At 51.5% G+C, this 15239-nt stretch overlaps 1 protein-coding gene across 2 annotated transcripts in view; it reads left to right on the top strand.

The window, feature by feature from the left end:
* VIPR2 (vasoactive intestinal peptide receptor 2) overlaps window positions 1-15239 on the top strand; it is a 100326-nt gene that overhangs the window by 34595 nt on the left and 50492 nt on the right. For both annotated transcript variants that reach the window (XM_058660745.1, XM_058660744.1), the window contains exons 3-4: window positions 1987-2094; window positions 5905-6002. In XM_058660745.1, coding sequence (XP_058516728.1) covers window positions 1987-2094; window positions 5905-6002 — 206 coding nt within the window. The remainder of the gene's footprint in view (window positions 1-1986; window positions 2095-5904; window positions 6003-15239) is intronic.

Genomic DNA, 15239 nt, shown 5'->3' on the forward strand with positions numbered 1-15239 from the left:
GTGCACCTGACGAGCCCTTTAGGCGCACACCTGGAGCTTTTCAGCCTTGTTTTATATTCAGCAACTCGTTTGCAACATGGTTAAGGAAAACCAGCGTTTTCTTTAAATGTGTAAAGGCATAATGTATGGGTTTATGTAACTGGATTTTTACAGTGAACATATTTTGGGTTTTATCAAAACAAAAACATTTAGAAAGTGCTTTCTTCTGCAAAATGTGGATATGGCCAACCTTCAGAGACGGATCCATGTTGCTGCAAGTAAAATGCTCCTGCATTCAAACCGGAAGTTTGGATGCGCTCTATGATGTATTTGTGCAACAGTTGTGCAGGTGTTGATGGCATAGAGGAAAGCCGTTGCTGCTTCTGTGTTAGCTTTTCCTCAAGTGAGTGTGTTCCTGGAATTTAAATAGCAAAGGTATGGATGGAAAGCGGTATGTATTGGTCAAAGTGTTCAGGATTTCCACTAGAGCAGAGCCGTATGGCCTGGTAATTTTACTGCACAGTTCAGAGACCTCTGTACAAGTAATAGCAACAGGATGTATATTTCAAAAGAATGTTAAATTCTCTCACCACAGAGAAAATGAGAAGTATTTTCGGTTATGGATATGCTTATTGACCTGATTTGATCATCTCTCAATACATGCATGTGTCAAGACATATTGTACTTGCCTGCATGGTGGGTGCTGGGTCTGTGAGCCCTGGGGGAAGGGGGTTCTTTGGCCCACCTGCACAGTGGTTTCCAGGTCTGTGAGCCCCGGGGTGGGTGGGGGATCCGGTGGGGCCAAGGTCACCTGGCCTGGGTCCTTAAGCCTGCCTGCAGAAACTCATCGTCTTCAGTGGAAAAGATGGAGCAGTAGATGGCTGGCCTAGATGCACATGGAGGAGATGGCAGTCCATTGGAGCCTGCAGAGGATATCTGGTACCATAGCCGAGAAAGGAGAGCAGAGAAAATTGGACAACTACCCCAGCCAAATGATGACAGCAAAAACTGGGGCGAATGGAGACTCTAAGGTCAACTGTGTCAGCCAGTGGGTATTGGAAGGGTTTCCTCGTGCTTGGATCAGCGAGATCAACAGCATTTCAGAAATAGCAAAACCACACAGGCAGAGAACCCTTGGAGCGTGTGCCACATCGGGACCCTGCGTTGATATCGGGTGGCCTTTCCCCACTCCCCAGTACTGGAGCAATTGGGAGACTGTGCATGGCTCTTCCCCTTCTCTTTTTCATTCCCCCAAATACAGGAAAAAGAAATGGAAGATTTGGAAATAATAACCACACCCACTTTTCCCTAACCCTTCATCCTTCCCACCCTGATCAACCATACAAACATCATCAAAAAAATTGTTTTAATATTTAAAATAAGCATACTGTACTCTAAAAGTATATTAATATTTATGCATTTAAAGTAAAACTTGAGGAGCTGGCACTGTGGGACAGCCGATAAAACCGTGCCCCACAATGCCAACATCCCATGTGGGCACAGGCTCAGCTCTAGCTGCTCCACTTCCTGCCCAGCTCTCTACTGGGAAAGCAATGGGATGATCCAAATGCTTGGGCTGTTGCCACCCAAGGGGAGACCCAGAAGGCATTTTAGTGTCCTGGCTATGGCCTGACCTCCTCCAGCTATTAAGGGCCATGTGGAAAATAATCCAGTGGATGGAAGATTCTGTCTCTTCTCTCTGTTACTTCTGCCTTTCAAATAAATAAAATAATTTTGTTTTTGAAAAAAGATCAAATAGTCTTTAAACCTATGGCATGCCTGGAATTATTTGAATACTTCCCCTGACAGATCTGCTTATCTCTCCACAGCTAATTAAAATGATCACACAAGCTATATTCTCAGGCTTAGCGTTGGTGCAGGTGTGTTTCACAGAAAAAGGAACCTGAGGAATTGGTTTTCTGTTTGCATAGCTTTTACACAAATGGGATCTTGTCTCCCAAGCTGCGCATGTGTGCCTGGCTTTACCTGCTCTCCCTCTCCCTGCAGCCTGCAGCGGTGTCTGGGACAACATCACGTGCTGGCGGCCTGCGGACGTGGGAGAGACCGTCACGGTGCCCTGCCCAAAGGTGTTCAGCAATTTCTACAGCAAACCAGGTACTGTCTGTGGGTGCTGGCCCCCTGGCCTTTCCCAGGGTACTTGCATCTGGAAATGTTGGCTCTGTCCACGAAGGTGACACCTCCTGCTGCTAGGTAGAGTCAGGGAACAGCTGGGTTACGTAGGGGTGAGCATGGGGTTTTAAGGAGCAGGAGGATACCATGCAACGATGGAAGAGAATCCTGTGACAGTCACTCGGGAGGAGAGACAGTAAAATCCACGCACCCAAAGCATGGGCCAGGTGGGAGTGGGGTGGAGGAAAGGAGCCCAAGAAAGGCTCTGTTGGACCTTGTGAAGTCTCCCCAAGCTCACAGGGGACATCCTCAGGAGCGGATTTCGAGGCCAGTGAAGGCAACGTGGCTTCCTGGAGACCTGGCTCCCCAAGGGAAGCCTTGGTCAGCAAGAGCAGTGGCAGCTACTGAGTTGACCTCATTCTCCACTGCCCACCCCGTGTAACTAGACTGATCTTACTGGGAATGTGACACTTGTGCACCCAGGGTACGCCCTCTCAATTCAAGTTGTACATCTCAGCTCGTCGTGGTTTGTGGCATTGTGGTTTTAAGTGATCTAGATTTCCTTAACATGAAGATCTGTACTAAGAACACAGAAGATGCAGCAGGGAAATAGAACTCTGGAGAGCTCACTGGTGTCTTGGCAGAGGAGGTTGAAGGTGGACACTTGTTAAGACAGAGCACTGCAGTCAAGGCTGGGGAAAAGCAGAGGAGATTCAGAGAGGAATATTTCATCTCACCCCCTGAGTTCCTTCCTTATCCAGCAAGGCTGAAGGCTGCGTCAGGCCTGCCTTAGCATCTACTGCCATCTGCAAGTTACAACCTGAGTTACTGCTGAGGGCCTGACCTTGGAAATTTACCCCTTCTAATCAGTTGCATTTCTGCTGAATGGCTATTCCCCCTGGAAATTCCAAATGAATTGGCATGGACTCAAGCTTTTCCTGGTTGGACGTGTGGTTCCGAATGCTTCCAGAAAGCACACAGCAGCCTGGCAATTTTCACGCTGGCAGACACCAGACCCACAGTTCCTGGACCGTCTGGCTGCGGCGTTGAGCCTAGGCGCTGCCAGATGGGAACCATCTGGGTTCCCAGCCCCAGGTGCTCACTCCCAGTCTCTGCTTTGAGCCAGTCATGGGCCCTCGTTGGGAGAATTCCGTTTCCTGTCTGTTTGAGGTTAAATGCTTCTCACTTTTGTTTTCCTCTGAGACATGGAGCACCATGCTCATTACAGTGATGGAGTTTGCTGAGTTTCCTTGCAACTGGGAAACTACAACTAGATAATCTAAAGCATATTTGTTTCTACTTTTTCAACTGACCGCATATGTCATCTGTGAGATGACAGTTACAGACTGTCAGCAAATAGGAGGCTAGTCAGGTTATTCACGGAAGTTGTGGAATAAAAAGCAGTGATGCGTGGATTTCAAAACATTTTGCACCCAAATAAGCTTGTGTTTTGTAAAGAATTTATTTTTATTCAAAAGGTAGAGTTAGAGAGCAGGAGAAACAGATGGGGCAGCTGGGGGCGGGGGGAGAGAGAGAGACCCGAGAGAGACAGAGAGAGGAATCTTCTGGTGCTGCACTCCCCAGATGGGTGCAGCAGTTAGAACCGGAGCTGAGCCAAAGGCAGGAGACAGGAGCTTCTGCCAGGTCTCCCACATAGGCGCAGGGACCCAAGCACTTGAGCCATTGTCCACCGTTTTCCCAGGCCATTAGTGGGGAGAAGCTAGATTGGAAATGTGGGAGCTGAGACATAAACTAGTACCTATACGAAATACCAGCACTGCACAAAAAGGCTTGGCCTACCATACCACAGCACCAACCCCTAAAGTTAGCTTTGATAGCATTTTTTCATGAACCTTCTGGAGCATTCTTGTGTGTCGCTGTCTGCATGGAGATTCATCTCTGGTACAGTAAGATAAGCATCTTCTGCGATTACTCAGCAGGCCTGTATCTGGACAGGGCTGGCATTGGCTTAGTGCTGCAGTTCAGGGACAGGCTGGCATTCTTGAAACGAAACTACATGTGGGCTTGGCCACTGTGTGGTGCTTTCCAGTCTAATGCTGCTACACGCTCGACAGCTGTTCCTCTTTCTCACAGGAGCTGCAGAGAAAACTGGATTATGGTACATGCTCAGGATGAGCTCAGCCCACACATGCAGGGGTGCGAGGCCTAGATCTGTACTCTAGTAAAAACCCATTTTCTCTCCAGCTCAGAAAATTGACGTATGGTGGCATAGTCACAGGTGGCGTGGTACGTCGTCATGGCAACCAGTGCCTGGCACTTGCTCCACTGTCTTCATGCCCCGATGCAGTGGCAGCTTCTCCTCTAGATCCTACACCGACCTTGTGGTGCTGGGACATGGCAGGTGTGTTCTCTCATGGCCCGGGCTGGACCCTGGGGTCTTTGGTCACTTTCTGCTCCCATCTTCTGCGGGAGATCAGGAACCTCTTGTCTGCAGAAAGAAGAGAGAGAGAAGGCAGAGGGAGGTGGAGGCAGACAGCACTGAGGGATGGCACCTACTTTTGCTCTGGGAGGCAGTGTTCGCGGCTCGGGTCTGTTGTGCTCCTGACTGAACTTTCTGCCTTTGGTGGGACAGCCCCATGGTGTCCATCTGCTAACCTGGCATGCAAGGCTGAGTCCACAACAGCTCCCCCTACAAACATACATGGAGCGAGGGGCAGCTCCCAGGACACTCGGGGGGCCTCAGTGGAGGATGGTGCAGACCTGCAGTGATGGTGCCTACCGCTCACCTCCACCACTCCATGTGGCATGGATTCTGCGAGCCTTTCACCACCACAAAGCTAATGGGGGTTGCCCCCGATGCCCTGACTAATCAGAACATGTGACCATGGAGGATGCCATAGCATGAAGAAGTTGTGAGGTTTAGGGACCAGAAAACCTGAACTCTCCGACTTGGTGGGAACTGAACCTTCAGAACCTTCTTTTCTCCCTGAAGATAAAGAAGCCATCACACAGGAGAGGGCACGTGCTGACCTCAGACCTAGGGCAGCTGCTGCAGACATAGGCACCAGGTCAGCTGGGCCAAGGGCAGAGTGTGCAGGAGTCCCAGCAGCAGCGGCTCTACAGGCAGGGCTACTCCGAGCCGTGGTTGGCTCGGGATAATGTAACCCTTATTCCCTTCCTTCCCATCTGTCACCGTTCCTTGTTGTCTCCTGTTAGGGACACATGCTGTGGACCTTGATTATGACTGTGAAGTATCTAGGGGGCAAACAATGGGATTGCACGATCATGAGTGCCTTTAGTTTATATCCTTCAAATCTTAATTCCACAATCATCTTCTCCAGTATCAGTGAGCAAGTGGAGCCACCCTGTGCTTACGCATGGGCCGTGAAAAGTGAAGAGCTAGCCTGGGGGAAGAAGCTTTGTGGAGCTGGTGGAGCTTTGTGGAGCCAGTGACACAGACTTGGCCATCAGAGCTTGGCCATAGCTGTCTCTCACGGTAACAGAATATGAGAGTCTGTCAAGAATTGGCTCCTGCCACAGAACATCAATACCTGCGTGTGCAATCACTCACTTAAGATTACAACTTCTATCTTGGCATGACCTTATGGCACAGTGCACGCACTGGCCCCTCTCAGGCCCCAGCAGCACCCTGTGGTGTGTCAGTGGCCCAGTGAGAAGGCCGAGGAAGGACTTGCCAGTGTCAGGCCCTGCTCCTTCTGATCCTGGGCCTGAGAAGTGCTTTAAAGCAGCACCGGCTTCAGCACAGACCGAGTGCTGTTCTGAGCATCGGCTTTCAGGAATTTGCAGATGACATGTTTGAACTTTGCTTTCCAGGAAACATAAGCAAAAACTGTACAAGTGATGGCTGGTCAGAGATGTTTCCGGATTTCATAGATGCCTGTGGCTACAGTGACTCTGAGGATGAGAGCAAGGTAGGTCCCCGGCGTGGCCCCTTGTGATGTCACCATGCACCTCCCAGTACGGAAGGGCCGACGGCGTCTGTGCCTCCCGCCGAGGGTGGACTCCCTGTCCTCTACGGCTTCTCCAGATGAAAGCGAAATCTCGCTATGGATCCTGCTGCTTAGCGTTTGGGATTGGTGTTCTACTCCATCATTTTGGAGGCTGGGAGGTACAAGCATCCTTGACCTGCTGTCTGTGTGTTTGCAAGATAGTAAAGAAACACCTGGTGGTGGACGGGACAGGCTGAGACCAGCCTTCCACTGCATCGTGAGTGTTCTGAGCCCGAGGCCCGCAGCGGGGGTGACCAGAACTGGGGCAAGAAGTCAACAGAAGACATACAGATAGGCAGCAGTTCGTGAATCAGTAGAACAACAAGAGTGCATCCAAGGAATACATGTTAGGATAACTTTTTTTTTTTTTAAAGATTTTTTAAATTTTTTTTTAAAATGATATTCTGACCCAATTGGTGGGTTACAGAATAGATATTACAGCCAGATATACACAGAGGAGGAGAGACAGAGAGGGAGATCTTCCATCCGATGATTCACTCCCCAAGTGAGCCACAATGGGCCGATGCGTGCCGATCTGAAGCCGGGAACCAGGAACCTCTTCCAGGTCTCCCATGCGGGTGCAGTGTCCCAATGCATTGGGCCGTCCTCGACTGCTTTCCCAGGCCACAAGCAGGGAGCTGGATGGGAAGTGGAGCTGCCAGGATTAGAACCGGCGCCCATATGGGATCCCGGGGCTTTCAAGGCGAGGACTTTAGCCGCTAGGCCACGGCGCTGGGCCCCGATTTTTGATTTTTATTGGAAAGGCGGATATACAGAGAGGAGGAGAGACAGAGAGGAAGGTCTTCCGTCCGATGGTTCACTCCCCAAGCGGCCGCAACGGCTGGAGCTGAGCCAATCCAAAGCCAGGAGCCAGGAGCTCTTCCGGGTCTCCCACACAGGTGCAGGGTCCCAAGGCTTTGGGCCATCCTCGACTGCTTTCCCAGGTCACAAGCAAGGAGCTGGATGGGAAGCAGGGCTGCCGGGATTAGAACCGGCACCCATATGGGATCCCGGCGCGTGCAAGGCGAGGACTTTAACCACTATGCCACTGTGCCGGGCCCTAGGATAGCTTTTTGTTTCCATCTGTTGATCATTGTGAATAATGTTGCAATGAACATGGGAGTGCAAACACCTCTTCCCCAGACTGATTTCAGTTCCTTTGACCTAAACCCAGGAAAGAGAAGGCTGTTCCACCCACATGTGAATCTTCCAAAGCCGTGTGGCGTGGTGGATGAGTGTGTGTTTTAGCTCCTTTGCGTGTCTTCTGGCAGCCTTGTGTGGATATGAGCACCAAATGAACCTGCAAACAGGGGTGTGTGCAGACACATCTTCCTGAACAGGTGTTAAGTGTGAGACTTGGGCTGTGTTTTGGAGCCTGGGCAAGCGCACGTGCCCGCGCACACACACACACGCACACTCCTTCTGCAACACTGTAAAATGCTACATGAGGTAATCTGCCATGTAGCTGTGGCTGCCCTAGCTCATCTTGCTCTCCTGGCAGAGCTGCCCTCCCAGGCCCTGAGGGAGTGAGTGAGATGGGTAATTCAGCTTATGCCTGGGACTGCCCCATACTGCTTGTTCTCTTCTCTGAGAGCTACAATACACGGCCAGATGTTTGCACCCAAGTTATTGATTATTGGCTCATGAGGATGGCAGGGTTGATGGCAGTAGTCTTTTGTGAGAGTGTACTGCTCACCTGGGCTTGGTGAGACAGCTTAGAGCCCAGATGCAGAAAATGGAGATTACAGAAGTGCTGAGGCCTACTGCCCAGCTCACAGTGTAGCTGCGGCTGGGGCCTCATCTGTCTGGCCCCGGAGCAGTGCTGCCAACTTTGACTCCTGCTGCAACAGAAAGCCCCAGCCCTGGGTTGGGTTGCACCTGGGCGAGACAGCCAGCCCAGGATGGTGCTGGTCCTTTGGGGACACGCAGGAGGCCTTGATGAGAGAGCCCTGCTGGAACGTGCTACCATAGGGCATACAACACACCTGGGTGTCAGGGGCCCTGGCTCCCACGTCTGCCACTCTCAGCCCTGGAGGGATAGGGGCGGTTTACAGGGAAGATGCTGCACCCAGACCTTTAGCTCAGCTTTGAGGAGAGGGGAGCCTTCTGAGCTCCCTGTCATGCATGCTGCTCTGGGCCAGTCCTTTGGTTCTATTTCATGTGATGTCACATGGTAACACCTGCTCCAGGCTTCTGTGGGAAAGGGAGTTTCCTCTTAGGCCCTGGTGGTGTGAGGCATAGGAAGGACCTCATCAGGGACTGTGCAGCCCAGCGTGCCTTGTTCCGCTTTCTGTTCATGCTATGTGTAATCATAGGCATTAGCTTTTCCCCCAAAAAAGTGTGTTTAATGTTCTTGGTGCCTTGTCACCCTTTGATTTGTAAGTGGGGCTCTGGGCGGCACCCATTCCTGCTGGCACACAGGCAGAGCTACCTCCGAGCCAACACACCATGCACTGGGATGTGGTGTGGTAAGCACAGCAATGGAAATTAGGATTAATCAGCTCCACCCACACATGCCCAAAGACACATGGGAGGCTAGGCTGGTGAGCCAGGCAAGCCACCAGAACTGCACTGGGAGAGAACAGTGTTGACAGCCTATTGCAAGCATGTTCCTCCTCGTGCCAGGCCAGGCCCTGTCCAGCAGGATGTGACTCGAGGCTCCTGTGTGCCACACCTTCCTGTCCCCTTGCCTGTCCCTAAATCCTTCGAGTGGCTGTTTGCATCCTACAGGTTTTGCAAGTTAGTCACATCCTGTTTTGCACATGGCGCAGGGCTGCCTCCCAGGTCAGCCTCAATGTGTTTAGTGCTGTCTACTTCTGCATTTCTCAGATCCCACAGATAAGGCCCAGCTGCTCCTCCATGGGCAGGCTGGGCGTCCCCCCAGGAAAGCAGCGCAGTACAGCAGGAGCCCTGAGCCGGGCTGGAGTCCTCACTGGGGCCTGTGGCCTTGACAGCCATCTCACTTTCAACCCCAGTTGTCCCATCAAGAAAGCAGAGTACAGATGCCACCCTTTCACGTGCTTCTGCAGAGCCCAGTCCCCACCCCATCCATGCTGAGTATGAATGAAGAACATATTTTTGGAGCTGGGAAGGGGGTGAGGGGGTGAGGCACTGTGGGTTTCAGTTGCCAAATCCCTGCGCAGTGATCTCATCCACTCAAGGCAGGAAAGTGTGCTTTGGAATGAGAGTAAGGTGCTAACCTGAGCTGATTGTTGCTGCAGAAAGAAGAGTTCTTGGGCCCTGTCCTGAGGACCCTGGATTCTCAGGGGAGCAGGGACAGCTTGCTGGATCTGAGGACGATGTCTCTGTTGCATCCTGCCTGTCTCACCATGGGAATCCCCTGGCTTGGTCCTGCTAAGAATGTGGCCAGATGTGTTTATGAGCTGCAGAGAAGGCCTCCATGAGCAGGAACCTCAGGGCTTCTGTGGACAGATGGTGGAGGTGAGGAGATGCTGAGATCCCAGTGTCCATGGAGCCCAGATGCTGAGATCCCAGTGTCCATGGAGCCCAGGTGCTGAGATCCCCGTGTCCATGGAGCCCAGATGCTGAGCACAGGGAGATCCCAGTGTCCATGGAGCCCAGATGCTGAGATCCCCGTGTCCATGGAGCCCAGGTGCTGAGATCCCAGTGTCCATGGAGCCCAGGTGCTGAGATCCCAGTGTCCATGGAACCCAGGTGCTGAGATCTCAGTGTCCATGGAGCCCAGATGCTGAGATCCCAGTGTCCATGGAGCCCAGGTGCTGAGATCCCAGTGTCCATGGAGCCCAGGTGCTGAGATCCCAGTGTCCATGGAGCCCAGGTGCTGAGATCCCAGTGAGCATGGAGCCCAGGTGCTGAGATCCCAGTGTCCATGGAGCCCAGGTGCTGAGATCCCAGTGTCCATGGAGCCCAGGTGCTGAGATCCCAGTGTCCATGGAACCCAGGTGCTGAGATCCCAGTGAGCATGGAGCCCAGGTGCTGAGATCCCTGTGTCCATGGAGCCCAGGTGCTGAGATCCCAGTGTCCATGGAGCCCAGGTGCTGAGCACAGGGAGATCCCAGTGTCCATGGAGCCCAGGTGCTGAGATCCCAGTGTCCATGGAGCCCAGGTGCTGAGATCCCAGTGTCCATGGAGCCCAGGTGCTGAGATCCCAGTGTCCATGGAGCCCAGGTGCTGAGATCCCAGTGAGCATGGAGCCCAGATGCTGAGATCCCCGTGTCCATGGAGCCCAGATGCTGAGATCCCCGTGTCCATGGAGCCCAGATGCTGAGATCCCCGTGTCCATGGAGCCCAGGTGCTGAGCACCGGCACCAGGTCTGTGGCTGGCACACATCTGTCGTTCACCCCAGGTGATCCTTGTGGGGTGTCAGGAACCTTGCCAACAGTGGGCAGTGTCCTGGGACCTCCATAGCGACAACTGACCAGGCTGCATGCTCAGGTCCCTTTAGAAGGTGTGGCCTGATGTCCATTCATCCCTTCCCTCGTGCGTTCATTGTTCACTCATTCCATGAAGGAGCATTTCCTGGGGACCTCTGCTCTGAGCTAAATGCCCATGGTGACAACTCAGCTGGCCTCGGAAGGCACACATGACCCCCTGGCTTCTTTGACACCTCTTGGTCACAGCCCAGGAAGTATCCCTGGCATACTGCTTGGAGAACTCTTCTCATTCTGTTGGGTGCTTCCGAAGGGCCCCAGCCCAGTGCTGTCTGTATGAAGCCCAGGACATCTGTGAAACCTGAAGCTTTTCCATCTAGTTTGCCTAACACTTTTCCTGCTTACTTAAACATTCCAAAGCTGCTGCAGATATCCTAAATCTAGATTCCTTGCTAATGGATTACAAAGCTAATTTTCCTGTGAAGAAGCGAGGAAAGTGATGGCAAGAAACCAAAATGGGGGAGGGGAGACCCGAGTGCCTATTAAACTGGATCATAAAACAATAATATATAAAAGAAACCAAAATGAGTAGTTTTCCTTCCTGATTGTGTTTTTCACTCTTCAGATACTTTGAATCTTTGGTTGTCTTGGAGACAAGCTTTGCAGATGGCATACACTGCCAGACGATGCCAGGACAGGCTCCAGGTGGGCATGCAGTGCCCGAGTAGGGGCATCCATCTGCCCTGCGAGCACCGGGCAGCCTCCAGGGGAGTGGGCTGGGTTTCTCCCACACTCCATGCTGCATCTCCCCACCATCTCCTTCTCTGCAAATGTGTGCTTTGAATTGCATTTCCTGCACGTTCACAGCCCCACTCTGCTCTGGGTATAGTGTGTGTAGTCATTACTAGCTAGGAAAGTCATTGAATCGAAGAAAAAAATGAACCTTCATAAAGCCTGGGGAATTGAAGAGCTGGAGTGCGGTCGGTAGGGAGGGGTGGATCTTCTGCAGGATACAAGGTGCAAGCATCCCGAATGACTGTGTCTTACTTCAGCCCAAGGGAGCCCTCACCCCGGGGCACAGTGGTGACCTCAGCCTTCAACGTTTGGGTTTCACACACTTGTGCCAGTCCTGCAAGTCCTGCAGTAGAATCTGCCATGTCAGGGTCCCCCCACCCTTTTGTCACCAGTTTTCACATCCAAGCTCTTCATCCTTTATCCAAAACTACTTTCATGCTCCATGGTGACCCTCTTCTTAAGCCTTTTATCTCTCAGTGCTTGAATGCAGGCAGGGTCAATCCCTTGGAAGGATTTAAAGGAACATTAGCCTGCTGGGCAAACATGATGGGTGGAACATGATGGTGCTTGAAAAACAAAACAGGAGCCCGCATGATGACAAACAGCTCAGGTGAGCATGGCTGCATGATGTTGCAATCCTGCACGAGCGAGGCTGGCAGTCACCACACTCCCAGCTGTGTTTAGATCACAGGTGCACATGGGGCTCCTACGATCCGCCCAGGATGTAGGTCCCAGCTCAGGGTCTGCAGTGGCACTTGAGATCCTGAATCTCCAGAAGATCCCCAGAGTTTGGGGCCTGTTCCACCAGCAATCACTCATTGAGCACCGAGTCATTTTGGACAGAGTCTCCTGGCTCCAGAAACCTCCAACCTCTGGACTGGCTTCGATCGCTGCTTGGCTTCTTAAAAACCTCCCTTCGGCCCCACACACTTGAGACTTAGAGCACCGGGAAGAACACTTCTTTTCAAAAGCATGGGTGATCCCACCCAAAACCCAACAGAAGCAGGAGTTTGCTTTCAGTGATTTTAAGATCAATCTAGGACGGAGCTAGTAGAGCAGACTTTCTAGGGATTTGGGCGCATTTGCTGAGTTGGTTTCTGGTGGCAATAGAGCAGTCGAGTCTCTTATGAATCCAGTGCTTGCACCCCTCCCCCACCGCCTTGAGTCTTGGGGTTAAAGATGGCAAGGAAGCCGGCGGTGGGGGTGGGGCAGCGGCCTGTGACATGGGACAACTGCCCAGCAGCACACTGATGGTCAGTGCTCAAGGGATCCACTCTCGTACAAGGTCTGTATTAGATATTTGCTCGCATAATTCTTTGATAAAGGGCATTGATGCTAAATTTAGCCAACAGTGCTGTTTGGCAGTGCCGCCCTCCATGCGTCAAGTGGACACATTTCTTCCATATTATGCCATATTCCTAAAAATATTTATGCACTCTGCTCCCAGCATTTAGACCACTGACTTCTGGCTTCACCTCCCCAGCCCTGATGACACACATCACAGCACACAGCACGGCTGGTATTTTAGGGATGCTCTGTGGCCCTAGGGTTTTTAATCTAGCTGACACCTGCCAAACCACCTGCCCAAGATGACACCTACCGTGTCTTGGGGTCAGGATCTGAACCCTGAAGGAAGCGAAGCTTCTCAGCTGGTGTCAGGCTTGTGGGTGCACTGTTCCAGAAGTCATGCGACACCCATGTTTGCTGTGTGAAGCAGGAACCCCCTGAAGTGACAGGACAGCTCAGCTGGAGATGGGTGCTGCACAGCCAGCTGATGTGAGGCAAGGATGGAGATGGGCCCACACCAGCTGTGCTCAGACTGCACTCACCTCATCCACTTCCAGACATATGCCAAGGTCTCAGCTCACGGCAGAAGGAAGGTTTAGCACTGTGGTTCTGATGGCGCACCGAGTGCTGTGCTCCATGAAACAGTGCCGACAGCTTGTCAAGCACGAGGAGAGGGCATCCTTGGAGCAGGGCTGGTTAGGCCATCAGCTGTGGACAGGTGGGCTGGATGACTATGCCAGGAGCGGGTGGGTTGGTGGCGGAGAGCTGGACTTGCAGTTGCATGGGGCCACTGAGGCAAGAGCTGAAACGGAACTCAGAAGTCACCTCCCATCACCCTGATGAGCTGTTTTTCTATCAGCCGTGACTGCACCTGTGTACTGGTTGCTCACGACTTGCCTAACAAGTAGATCAGACTTTTCAAGGCCAAAGAAGACACAGAAGGAGGGAGAGGGATTTGAGAAAGAAATCCTGGTCTTTTAGGATAGAGTCTCCTAGAAAAGGGGATGGTAGTTATGTAAAGGTTAGGAACTTAGTATTCAAGGTAGTCAAGAATATGGGAGTGCATGACTAGGACACTGCTCATCGAGAGTCCTTCCAAGAGGCTGTGGACATGGAAGACAAGATGCACCGCCTGGTACCCCCCACATCCTGTGTCAGAGGGCCTGTTTGGAGTCCCACTCCTCCACCTCCAGCTCAGCTTCCTGCCAGTGCAGGAAGGCAGCAGGTGATGGCTCAAGGGCTGGGATCCCTCCACCCTGGTGTGGATTTTTTAAATAATCTGCATTTTCTACCCACTTCTTTCAGTCTCCTGGGGTGGACTGGAGTCCTCTTGGTCAGTTGCTAAGGTTTCCTGGGCTTGCTTTCCATCCTCTATCCGCCTCTCCCTCCCTGGGAAGAGGTAGCTCATGCCTTGTTGACCTCTTAAAATCTCAGGGCTTGTGCCTAAAAACAGGGGTATTCTCTTCTGTAACCCCAGGATTATATTAAATCTATAGAAATTTAAGTTTCTGATGCTAACTTCTTTTTAAAAAAATGTTTATTTTACTTGAAAGTCAAAGTCACAGGGAGAGAGAGAAGAGACAGAAAGATCTTCCATCTGCTGGTTCATTCTTCAATGTCTGCAACAGCCAGAGTTGGGCTAGTCCTAAACCAGGAGCCAGGAGCTTCTTCTGGGTCTCTCTCATGGATGTATGGGCCCGAGGACTTGGGCCATCCTTTGCTGCCTTCCCAGGACATAAGCAGGGAGCAGGATAGGAAGTGGAGCAGGTGGTTCACAAATCAGCACCCATATGAGATGCTGGTATTTGCAGTCGGAGGATTACTCAGTTGACCCATCATGTCCGCCCCTAATGCTAACTTCTAATCTGCCTTTTTACTCTAGTTTCATCAATTCTCCTCTTTAGCTTTATCCAGGACTAGATTTGGCATGATATTTAACTGTGACGGACAGCTTTTCCATGTTGTTTATTCTGGAATCTTTCTAGGTCTTTCCCAGAATACATACTTATGAAGATTTTCTCCACTTACCTTCAGCTCAGCTCTGTGTGTTAAGTAACCAGGAGCCCAAGTCTACCCCACAACTAATCTTGGAGAGTGTTCTGCAACTATGGTCCCCTTTTGCCCCGGCTGTTCCTTCTGGTCTGTTTTCTTAGCAGGTACCTTTCTGTTCCCTGCATGCTGATTTCTCCATTCAAGGTCATCCTGGCTCATGCAGAGCCATTGTGTGTGTGTGTGTGTGTGTGTGTGTGTGTGTAGGCTCCACAGTCATGAGAGTGCAAGCTCCCATCTGTTAGCTTGCCTACAGCCAGTTAAGTAGTCTTGGCTGTGAGGGACCCATATACTCTTTGAGGCAACAAGTCAGATTTGTTCTTTTTGATGACTCATCTTACAGAAGGATAAAATGAGCTAGAAAGTGACTGATGACTTGCTTAGGTGTTCCCACACCAACCAATGCCACGGCATGTATTTAAGGTCTGGAATAGACTCACGTTATTAGTTACATCATCATCATCATCAAGGACTTAACTCCTTTCTGAGCACTTTGGCCATACTGTATAACTTAACCCTCAGGAACACCAACTGTTCCCATTTCTCAGATGAGGAAACTAAGGCTTTACAGGTCAAGGGTACCATCTGACCACTGTTTGCAGGCAGTGATGACCGAGACAGTGGCAGTGGGCTCCAGCATCACTGTTGGCATTTGCTCTGCCCTTTTCCTGTGCT

This window comes from Ochotona princeps, chromosome 2, assembly GCF_030435755.1.
Source record: "Ochotona princeps isolate mOchPri1 chromosome 2, mOchPri1.hap1, whole genome shotgun sequence".
NCBI lineage: Eukaryota > Metazoa > Chordata > Mammalia > Lagomorpha > Ochotonidae > Ochotona > Ochotona princeps.